The sequence below is a fragment of the Carettochelys insculpta genome, chromosome 5 (assembly GCF_033958435.1).
Source record: "Carettochelys insculpta isolate YL-2023 chromosome 5, ASM3395843v1, whole genome shotgun sequence".
Taxonomy (NCBI): Eukaryota; Metazoa; Chordata; order Testudines; family Carettochelyidae; genus Carettochelys; species Carettochelys insculpta.
The window spans coordinates 103,731,956-103,744,060 of NC_134141.1; the positions used below are offsets into that span (position 1 = coordinate 103,731,956).

The window sequence follows — 12,105 nt, forward strand, 5'->3', positions numbered from 1 at the left end:
CAGCTGAGAAACCTGCTCATTCCCACCATGCAACTACTCTTCTGCGGCAACCCGTACTTCACTGAACACTGTAGTAGACATGCTACAAACACCACCAAAACCCAAGGACCTTGCAATCTAAATTATGTTGTATCTTCTGTGACTACAAAGGGCTCTGTGTTTGTGTCCAGACTACGCAGCTCCTCCATCCATTTGACCCCCAAGTGTGAGGACTCCAGAGACACCAGTGCAACTGTTAGGCTGCAGTGAGACCAGGAGAGAGGATTTTACCATGGAGAGTCTCAGTGGGAAGCTCTCTTACGTGGACAGTGCACACCAGGGAAAGGATTTATCCCTAGATGGGGTATGGGTGATTTCTCATGTGGGAGGCTCTCTGTAGTGACTTTAGAATAAGTTTCATCATATGGCAAATAAAAAATGTAGTGCATAAGTTATACTCTATTTGAATCCATGGTTACAGCGAAGGAGAAACAGCTGTTGAGGGGCTCAGTTCACCATATTATGTCCATTGAAATAATCTGCGGCTGCTATGTGATGTGATGATTCATTAGTGCACTCATGGAATTATGCACAGAAATCCAAAGTTTGGTTTGAAAGGAGTAGAACACCAAACGAAAAATATAAATTTTGGTCCCATTCCTCCTCTCAGCAACTTACTTTGGTCACTATGGAAATGCATGGGGCGGATGTGGGGCATTTGGTCAGAAAGCCGCTACCCACTTCTGCAACTGTTGCCGTAGTTTCTAGTTTGCTGCACTATGCAGCCTTCTTACTCTCTTCTGCAGATGCCTGAGGGGAAAACAGGGAAGGGAGAAGAGGTCCAGCGACTGACACTCTAGCCAGACCCTTGCTCTGCTGCCAGCTGACATACTGAGGCACAGCACAGTTCATTTGCTCACCAAACAATGGGTGTCTGCCTACTGCACAGCCCCGCCACCCTCACCACATAAAACTCCTGTTCCTACTCTGAACACCAGAATTCGTCTGGTTCACCGTTGATGGCTCCTCCATTGTCAGCAGCTACAGGAAAAAGATCCCTATTTTCCTCTTATCTGGAGATGCATGTTAATAGGTGCCCTCTGCATCAGTTCTTGCAAAGAGACCGAATGAAAATACCCAGCTCATTAGCCTCTCACTTATTACAAGAGGTATAGGGCTGAAATACCATTAGTATTTTAATAAGCTGTTAGCTAGAAATAGGGTGATCATCTGTCCCACTTTTCCCAGGGCAATCCCTTATTTAAGCTAGCTCACAGGCATACTGACTTTTCTAAGAAAATGGGCAAATTGTCCCATATTCTGTGGGGATCCTGTTGACCGGCACCTGGTGTCTTGAGGCAGCTGTCCCCGCAACCAGGGAGCTCCTCCACTGGGAGGCTGCCCCATTCCCTGACACTCTACAGAGGCAGTCCCCACTGCTGGTGAGCTTTGCCACGTGGTGGCTTCCTGGAAGCCCTCTGCTGTGAGGCTGCAGAGCCCCCATCCCTGGTGCCTCACTGTGGAGCAGCTGCCCCCATCACTGAGGATCCCTGACATGGAAGAGCAGCTGCCCATTCCCAGAGGCTGGTATCCTCTATTTGCCAAAGGGCAATGTGGTCACCCTAGCCAGAAATGTCTGTTCTGATCAGCTAGCTCTTCTAAACCTGGAAGTTCGGTTATGGACCCGATTGACTAGGGCCTATGAGTACTTCCAGGGAAGTGCCCAATACACATTTCAGCCCCCACTGAATTTCTGGATTATGTAAGATGTTGGCAAACCCTTTACAAAAAACCCAGCATATCTGAAACCCGATATCTTACCTCACACAGATATACTACTTCTCAATACCCCTCCACTTGAAAATTTAAAATAATTGTTCCTGTAGCTTCCAGGAAAAAAGCCACTGGCCTATTTAGACCTACCAACTATTCAGTTGCAAGTTCCTCAAGCACTATACAGCTAACAGCAAGTATATTGGTATTTTGCAAGTTAGCGTCAAATCAGACTCAGACATAGTCAAGTAATTAATTTAATGAATTTCCATGAGATTTTAATCCCCAAATCCCAACTGAATAGAATGAAGACAGTAACGTTTCCTGTCTGTAGCAGCCTCCCCCGTGTTGCTTTTCTGTGATCAGGGTAAGAATGTTACCCTGAGGGAATAGAATGATTCAAACAATTTCATTGTTTCTGCAGGCTTCTTGTAGCAGCACAAGAGATTCCCAATCCAAGAAAATCAGAGACATGCACACAGAAATACAGACACTGACTCTGCTAAATAAGAGTATCAGATTGGGAAAGTATTTATTTAAGACAAGAGGACTGAATCAGAATTTATTAATTTTTATTTACATTGATATAATCCCACAGGTCTTCACTAGTCCTGCTTTGAGCAGGGAGTTGCACTAGAAGACTCCCTGAAGTCTCTTCAAACCCTAATCTTCTATGATTCTTCTCGTCCTGATTGATGTCAGTGTAATTTAGCCTTAAAACTGCACACAGTACAGGAAAAGAAAATGAATCTGAAATACAAAGTTTAACTCTAATTGCTATTTAAGACGTGTAGTTCACTGAACATTCTCCAAACAAACACAACTCAAGCATCCAAATATAAGAGGGTATAATACCCAGAATGATAAAATACATTTTGAGTTTTATTTTAAAACCTCTGACTAGACAGTATTATCAAAATAATGTGCTGTTAGTGAATTCTTTTCCAAAGTCTGGAAACAACTGGACACTGAATTTCAATTACTCACAGCTCTTGACTTGCAGAAGAGAATGCAAGTATGTATTCTGCAGCAGTAAAGTAATTCAAGGATACATTTTCAACGTGTCACCTAGGGAATGGGATGGCCAGCTTCTTCTCTTTCTAACAGGTGATGGATATGAAAAGGAAATGTTCATTAACCTGCAACCTCCTCTTCCTAGGGCAAGGAATCAGGGTGAGACAAGCATAATTAAGGTATGTCTAAACAGCTTAATTAGGGTATGTCTACATAGCTTATTTCAAAATAACACTGTTACACACAAAAATGGATTTTGAAATAGCACTTAGCTATTTCAAAATACATTGTCTACACACTTAGAGCGTATTTAGAAATGAAGCCATTTGATGCACTATGGCTTATTTCTAAATAGTCTCTTCTCCTTGTCTTAACAGCAGCTATTTTGAACTGGCTATTTTGAAATAGGTGCTATTGCTTGTGAAATGAGCTTTACCAATTTCAACATATGGCAACCGCTATTTCAAATTTATTTCAAAATAGCAGTTGCGTTGTGTAGACACCTGGATAGTTATTTTGAAATAACTTTGCTGTGTAGACCTATCCTTAATCAAAACTCAACAATACCTCTTTCTATCATTTTATGCAGAGTGAAAAGAAGGAGAGGGAGAGGGAAAGATTCAGATCACTATTATATTGGGAAAATAGGCAATGGAGCAACCTCTGGATAATTCTGAATGACAGTTGGCTTTATATAATGCACATTAGCCATCCTTTTGTCTCATGTTCTAGCTTCAAATGCTGCAAGCCTTGTGTCACTTCAAACCCACTAACCGTCAAGTCGTCTGATTTGACCACAAAGTGTTAAATAAATTCAGAAGCAGGCCTGCAGCATGGGGAATTCTTTTCGTTATATCTGTGTTCTCTGCACTGTAATTGTGCTGGAGAAAAATCAATGTTTTCAGGTGGTGGTAGGTGGGGTGCGAGTTTGCAGGGTACTTTTATTTTACAACACTAAGCTCTTTTAAAAAAAGAAAAAAAAATCTTCAGATGTCGCTTCCCCAAAAACCTGAAGCATGGTGCGGGAGGCGGGCAAAAGATGTCTTAACCTCACAGCACACAGCAGTCCAGAGGAAAATCTGTCTTTTCGTCTAGTAACTTTCAGTGAGACTTATCCATATATGTTTACTTAATGGACCAAACCAAAGGAAAAGATATTCCGTTTTGCCGTACCTTTACAGTAGATGCAAACCCATACAAACAAGTAGCTTTACATACAAATCTGAATTTGCATAATTGCATGGATAATTAGGTGCTAAAGTATGTTTGTGCATGCAAATACACAGAGACAAGTACATTTACACATTAATGATGCCTCACATACCCTCAGGGACCAAGTTTTCAAAATTTAACTCTATTCTATACCAGTGTACTTTTCAGATAACTCATGACAGAATCTCCCTGAAGGTTTTCAAATACTGTCCTACTTTTAGGAAAAATTAACAGCAAACAAGATTCATAAAGTAAAGGGCACACAGTGTTTTGATACCTGTGAATTCAAGGTTCCACCTCTTCTTATATTTTTACATGACAACTTGAATCAGATGAGACAACTGAGCTGACAGGCCCTGCATCTCTATCTCTGAGAACTAGGAGCAGGGCATCTTCAAGAGAAGGACCTCGACTCTGAAATTCGCTTCTCCCCTTGGGGGTGGGTTGGTGAATTTAATGACTTTCAGACAACGTTTGAGTCAGGCTTTCCCCAGAGGGTGGCTATTTTCTTTAAGGGGAAGGATGGGAGTTATAGCTGACTTGATATCAATTGAGATTATTTATTTTAAACTTTACTGTACATTTCACCTAGACAAAATGAGAAATGCACAATATAAAATGAATGAATAATGAGGAGCCTTTGCACTGAATCTAATCATATGATTTGGAAATATACATTGTGCACATATACTGATACTCAAATTTCATAGACACATTTACCTGATAAATTCCAAGGTGTAGTACTGGATTGGGGAACTTCCTTCACTGACTCCAGGCTTCCATGATAGTGCAACCTCTGAATCAGAAACTACAATGACCTGAGGTTGACAGGGTGGTTCAGGGGGCATGCATTTATCTAAGCCAAAAGAAAGGCATGTAATCAGTATTAGAAATGCAGATGGATTTTATGGACACAAAACCCAACACACACACCCCTCTTCCATCATTGAGAATCAGATTGGTTTCTTACCATAAAACATGTATACTTGTAAAAGTATGTTAATATTTACACTTAAATATTGTACATAGATCAGATTTAGCTAGGATTCACATGCTGCAACATGGACATGAGTATGTTAGAGGAAAGAGGTTTTTTTTCTTCAAATGCCCTGGAAGGCATTTATAAAGGATTTAAAAGGCACCTGGTACCTCAGATAGCATTTATCCTTTTAAACCTTCTAATAATATTACTGGTGTTTTGCCATTACAATACATCCTGCCCTCTGACATGAGCAACTCTGAGAAAAACAGAAGTTTTAGTTCTCACTCTGTGTTTACCAGCCAGCAAAATGAAATGTCTCAGATTAACTCTGCCCTGGTGGTTTCATAGTGGAAAGCTATTTACACAGATTTTTACCTTGGGGTAAGGTTGTGATGTCTCTGAGCATGCTGGGTCGTCCTTTTCCTGCCCAGCCATAAGCTCCTACACTAACACGGTATGGAGTGCCTGGCTTTAAATCACCAATAACAACTTCCTGTCAGGGACAAGAAAAAGAAGACACAAAAGAATAACAGATTTGTTTCACATTACTGAAAATGACATTGTGTGCTGTGCTGCTTGGATGGGAGAATCCTTTTACATACTACTTCCCATGCAGGCCACTAGGAAAATTGCAACGATGCCAATTCAGTATGCAACCAACACACACAAACAAGGTCACATGTTTCCTGACAAATTGTAGTTTTACCCCACAGGGATCTACAGAACTGAGATTTCACACATTTCTCAGCATAATTCCAACATTTGGAGAAAGTTTTTATGGAGCTCACAATCACATACTGAAGCTGCTGAAATTTAAGTCACATATAAATGTGGGAGTTCGTTATCTGTTTTCAAGCAACTGTAGTTGATTCTGAGGGTGAAGAAATGCGAAGCAGTGTGAACTGCTGACCCCTCTTTGTACACAGATCAGGAAAAAATGGAAGTAGATAGCCCTGAAATTTTCCTCCCACACTGCTCTGCTAATGCGCTGAACCTTGACCTGAAATGAGTGCCACTATCACAGGATGGCTTAACCCAAAGACAAAACTGTCAACTGCCATGTGTAAGGCATTGCTGAACTCTGCACAGGATAACTTGGTTATGTGCGATGCCATTTACAGGGTCCATTCAAGACTCTCAGCATGACCAAGTATTTATCTCAACGTCTGGTCCATTACAGAACATGTACTACCAGGAAGCTGGAACTATTGAGAGCTCATATTTCGACTCAGCCAAACATTAATAAAGATTTAAAAATTCAGATTCTCGTCAGGGTTTGGATTGCAAAAACCTTAGGAACTGGAGAACTCTTGGATATAGGTTTTAATTTGGGCCCATTCTCCAACTGTTTCACTGAAAACCACAAATGACACCTCAGCTGTAATTCCAAAGATTAACTGAAGTATTCATATAAAAGCAACAACTGCACTTGATTATTTTATTATATGAAACCTAAATCTATATGTAAACATCTAGATTATAGTGTCTGACTTTGGAAAGATGCTTTAAACCAGTATCAGCTTCTAGCACAAATGACTTTAGCATAAAAAACTGCACTTCTAAAGAGGTAACCAGATATTTAAAATATCACTCACACTGCATGGGAGAATTCTGACAGCTCCTGTCCCCTAAAGATAAGAGCAGCTTGAAACAGAATCTTCAGTTGCAGCAACTTACTGAGTGATCCTAACACTTCATTATAAGCCAGCATCTTGATGCATGTCTTTCTAATAAACTCTCCTCCTTTATTCCTTTGGATAAATACTACATGAGTCCAATATTTCTGCTGCCTGATATTGCTACCCTAGTCCCAATCCTACAGTGAGAAATAAACATAATCACCATAAACATATGCCCAGTTCAGTTGACTGGGCAGAGACCCTACCACATACAGCCTGTTGTAAATCAGGGTCTAATGTTAGAAAGTCAATTAAAATTACATGAAGTACTTTTAAAGCGAGTTCAGATATTTTTCTGCTCTGAATTCCACCTTGTTGTACCATTAATGCCCCTTGAAAGATTTGCTGTATCATGATACTGGAGGAATAGCAGGCTGAAACCTCTATTGCAATGCATTGCTATGTCACAAGTGCTACAGCAAGGTATGCTAAAATTTTAGACAGCACAGAAAAGGGCAGAATTTGGCCTTCTATGTTTTGAAAACATGATCGGCCTTACTGATGTAAATGAGAGAAGCTCTGTTGACTATAAAGGAGCTATGACAATTTATAGCAATTGATGATCTAGCCAAACACGAGCTTTTCACATCGGCTAGGCCTAACTTTGAATCGATTACAAATTGTATGTCTCCTGTCAGGGCACAGATGCTCACAGCTATTAACTGTTCTCCAAGTTCAAGCACTTGACCCAGAAACCTTCCACCCCTAAAGCCTGCCTAGTCTTCTTTCCACCATGGCTTACATACGTGCTAACTGTGTAACATGCAAATAGCCCTGCAACTTTCAGTGGGCAAGAACCTTAAGAAGTGTTTTTATACTGCATTCCCATATTTGCTGTGTGCTTTTGTTTGTACGTTCTATATTGTAGAGCATTGGGAAAATTTTCCTGTCAGGGTGGTTAAGTACTAGAATAAATTGCCTAGGGGGCTATTTAAGGACAGGTTGGACAAACAGCTAACAGGGATGATACAGACTGTAGTTAGTCCTGCCGTGATGGCAGGGGACTGGACTTGATCGCCTCTCATGGTCCTTTCCAGTTCTAGTGTTCTATGATAATGACATAACAAGATATAATACAAGCTATCCAATTTGATAACGCTTATAATTACAGACTTGGTCTCTGATCTCAGATACAGCAGTGTAGATCAGGAAAGAGCTCCATTAAAGTCAATGGAGTCATAGCGTTGTAATTTAGAGGAGAATCAGATCCACAGTCTAAAAGACTAATCATGTAAACCTGGCCCAGTGTTACTGCAGATTTCTCTTGACTTGGTATGAATCTAACAGAAAGCATTTCAGCAAAACTATCTGAGCTCAACATTTCCTGGAGATTAATGACCAGCTGCTAGCTGATTACGCTCAGCAAGTCATTAATTCACTAAGAAATGGCCCATTTGAAGTCATTATTATTATCAGATGTAGAGATGGGTCAAACCTGGAACCCCTTCAAAATCTTCCAGTCCAAACCCAACCCTACAGTTTTGTTACTGAATTAGATCAAAAACTAGAAGGACCCCATTTTCTCTCTTTTGGTTTACATACATCCTAAAAGTCTCCTAATGAGTGTGATTCTCTCAAGATATAACAAAATTTCCAGTAATATAAAAAGTGAAAACCTCATGAAATCCACTGAACTCACATGATTTCTATCATTTCTGGCTAAAATCTCAACTAGACAGTTAGCAAGAACCTGTCAATGTTGACTCCAAGCCAATACCCTTGTCCTGATTCAGTTTCAAAGTGCTCAGGCATATTATTAATTATTATTATTATTATTGTTATTATTATTAATAGATTATAGAACATTTTAGTGCAGTTTTGGTTCAGATCACAGCTGCGGCAGTTTCAGTACTTACAAAAATTGCTTTTCCATCAAGTTGACCCTGGGGGGGAAAAAGCACAATAAGACTTATTAACAAAGTGACATACTTAAAGTTGATGGCAAATCATAAGTGATGGGTCAGCAAAGCAAGAGATGTTCCATATACCTTGCAAACAGGACAAGTAATTCTCAGTTCCAGTAGACATATGTCTCTGGGTCAGCTTGAACTCGTAAAGCTGAAATTCAGCAGTGTTACCCTGGCTATGTGAGCAGCAGCTCAGGGTAGCTACCTGCATACAATCCCACCTGACCCCTTGGGTGGTAGTCGCATGTCCAGTCTGAGCAGCTGCAGCCATGCTCCTATTGGCAAATACTAGCTTGTATATATCTTTTTGAGCTGAGAATTCAACCTTGTAACTGCTACGTATATATATACCTGATGAGCACCAGTGGCAACTGAAGTCCTTTTTGGAAAAAAGCAAGTGAGGAACACAGAAGGGGCAAAAAATAATGCATAAGTAAAGTAATAGTTAATCTTGACAGTAAGACTCCATCCTTTCACATGATCTTGTGACAAAGCTATGGTATTCAGTAGTAGCCAAGGAAAGTGAGTATAAGGCATCAGGAAATCTGAGATGCTACTGTTTCCTCTTCTTCATTCCATCCCTTCCTTTTGAAGAGGTTTACTAATGCTCACCAACTTCAGCAGAATAGTCGTAGAAAAGAGAAAATAAATCTCCCCACTGCCCATAAATGTTTGAATTTAATGCTATTATCTGTGTGTCAATTTCTAGCCAGTGCAGTATTAGCGAACATTCTTAACTCAGCCATGGGAAAGGGAGAGAAAAGATGAAATGGTCCAAAGGAAGGAAGGACATTGATTAGAAAGAGAGGCAGAAATGGGGAGAATGAAGCATATAAAAGTGAAAAGAGAAGGGATGAAGAGGGTAAGGAAAAGAAGAGAATGGGGGGAAAGGGGAAAGAAAATGGGAAATGCTGTACAAAAAAAAAAAAGATTTTTCTTGGAAAGGAAAAAAAACTTTCCAGTCTCAGGAAATCCCTTGCGAGGCAAGAATGTGCATGTTTGCCATTTTCTGTAGTCAGGAGTTATTAAAGCTTGTTGCTCTTCCATTTTTGCATGCACAAATGAACTTTTTCTAATTGAAAAAGTTCACTTGATATCAAAAGTAATATTTAAAGAGATGCCACAGGTAATTGCAATCAAACCTCACAGCACATCCCAACAGTTGTGAATTAAATGCCAGCACAAAAATGAGGCACAAAACTCCTGTCTTGATCTTCTTATTAAATTACAGCAGTGTGTCATGATTCCCTCTTTGCCCAATAATCCTTGAGGAATTACAGCTGATATGTAGTTCACACAGCTAAAGAAGTCAGAGTTCTGGATTTCTACTACAGAAGCACCACTAATTATTAGAAAATGCTACACTTGAGTCTCTCAAAATTCCAGAGGCTCTGATTTTTCTGACAACGTATAAAGCCAGATACTCACTAGACTGAGCATATCCAGGCTCAGGGGTACATCATGGGAAAGCTGTTTCACTGGCTTATCAGCCTCGACCTCTGAGTAAAACACCTGGAAGAGATGTAGTTAAGTCAGTTAAGGAAGTCATAAAAATGCATTAGGAATAATATGCAAATTATTATCACGACACTGAAAGTGGGTGTATATACACACCCCTGACCCATCCAAAAACACAGTTTGTGTACACTGACATAGTCTTCAGACCTACCTTGACCTGCCTAGACACCAAAATGACTTACTGTATAACTTGTTAACTGATTTGATGTTAAACACAACTGAGCACTTAGCTGTAGACATGAACTATTACATTTAGCACTGTACCTGAGCGGACTTTTGGGTTAATCACATTCACGTGATACAACAATCCTTGTACAAACTGATCATTTAACTTTTTATTTAATATGTGTGTTTAACATACGACATATCCCTGTACAGGCAAACCCTTGGTGTACAAGAATTAGTTGACATTCAGCGAACTTCCTGGTACAGTAAAATGCGCTCACTAAATTCAGCAAAATGCAGACTAAAAGAGGTAGGTTGAATTCCGATGGAAGTCTCTAAGCAGCATTCAGCAATGACATGAATTGCTCTGCAAGTTACACATCATGGGCAAGATCCTCAGCTGTGTAAAGCCACTGAAATCAATTGAGGATCTGGCTTCTGCTTCTGTAAATTGGCAATAAAACAGGTAGGCGCTGCAAAACAATGTGACTTTTTACATGTTGCACAGCCACTTAATTTATCTGTGCTACTATTCCCCATCTATAAAATGGAGATGATCCCTTTTTTGCACTGCTTGGTCTGATTATTTCACTTCTAAGCTCTTTAGAGTTCGTACTATCTTTTTCTTACGTCTAGTATCAGAGGGGTAGCCGTGTTAGTCTGGATCTGTAACAGCAACGAAGGGTCCTGTGGCACCTTATAGACTAACAGAAAAGTTCTGAGCATGAGCTTTCGTGAGCAAAGACTCACTTCATCAGATGCTGGACCAGCATCTGATGAAGTGAGTCTTTGCTCCCGAAAGCTCATGCTCAAAACTTTTCTGTTAGTCTATAAGGTGCCACAAGACCCTTCGTTGCTGTTTCTTATGTCTGTACATTACATTCTTAGATTTTAAGGCCTGAAAGGATCATTAGATCATCCAAGTCTAACTGCCTATGTAACAGGCTAGAGAATTTCACCCCTGTATTGAGCCCAATAACTTATGTTTGGCTAAAGCACACCTTCCAATTGGGCAAGCCGACCATCTTCACTGTCTGGAGCCTGCCACCAGAGGCTTTGCAATGTGCCATGCGGGCTCCAGTGGTGATTTAAAGGGTCCAGGACTCTGATCACTGCAGCTGCCACAGTAGTGGCAGCAGCAGTGGTAGCTGGGAGCCCCATCCTCCTCTGAGTCACTGGGCCCCCGGGTTATTGCCCTCTTTGCTCCTTCCTCACGGCCTCCCACCCCATTGGCACTTTGTTTCCATGTAGGCATCCAGTCATAATTTGGAGTCACTGAGAGATGGAAAATACACCTCTACCCTTGCTAGTTTGTTCCAGCGTTTGGTCACCTTCCTGGTTAAACATTTGTGCCTTATTTCTCACTGGAATTCATCTGGCTTCAATGCCAAAAAAGTGATTCTTTTTTTGGCTACCTTCAGTGGCTCTAGGGAACAACAGATCATTGCTCTCTTTATGACAACCCTTAACATTGTTGAACATTGTTATCAAATTTCCCATCAGTCTTCTTTTCTCAGGTTTTCAACCTTCCCTTATTTTTATCCATCACTACTGAATTTTAATCTACCTATTGCTAGAGCAGCAGATAGGGAGTCAGGCTAGCTGGGTTCCAACCCCTCTTTTGGCACTGAATCAGTTTTGTGAACTTGCGAAGCTGTTTAAATTCTCTAGAGCAATTTTGCCCTTTAAGTGGAGGCTGGACACAAAGCCCTTTGTGACATTTGAGACTGCATGGGAAAGTGACTAGCTGCATGTCTGTGGTGCAGGTTCCCATGTACCGCACATGCACCATGGAACTAGTGTTCTTGCTGATCCATGTAGGACTAACGCAGGTTAGTTTGGAGACAGCCAAAGGTGGGACATCAGATTCACACTT

The 12,105-nt window shown here is 40.6% G+C and overlaps 1 protein-coding gene across 2 annotated transcripts in view; it reads right to left on the reverse strand.

Annotated features, from left to right (window-relative positions):
• EGFLAM (EGF like, fibronectin type III and laminin G domains) overlaps positions 1 to 12,105 on the reverse strand; it is a 121,552-nt gene that overhangs the window by 80,108 nt on the left and 29,339 nt on the right. For both annotated transcript variants that reach the window (XM_074994312.1, XM_074994311.1), the window contains exons 3-6: positions 9,975 to 10,058; positions 8,496 to 8,522; positions 5,336 to 5,453; positions 4,699 to 4,834 (exon numbers count right to left, since the gene is read on the reverse strand). In XM_074994312.1, the coding sequence (XP_074850413.1) occupies positions 4,699 to 4,834; positions 5,336 to 5,453; positions 8,496 to 8,522; positions 9,975 to 10,058 (365 nt within the window). The remainder of the gene's footprint in view (positions 1 to 4,698; positions 4,835 to 5,335; positions 5,454 to 8,495; positions 8,523 to 9,974; positions 10,059 to 12,105) is intronic.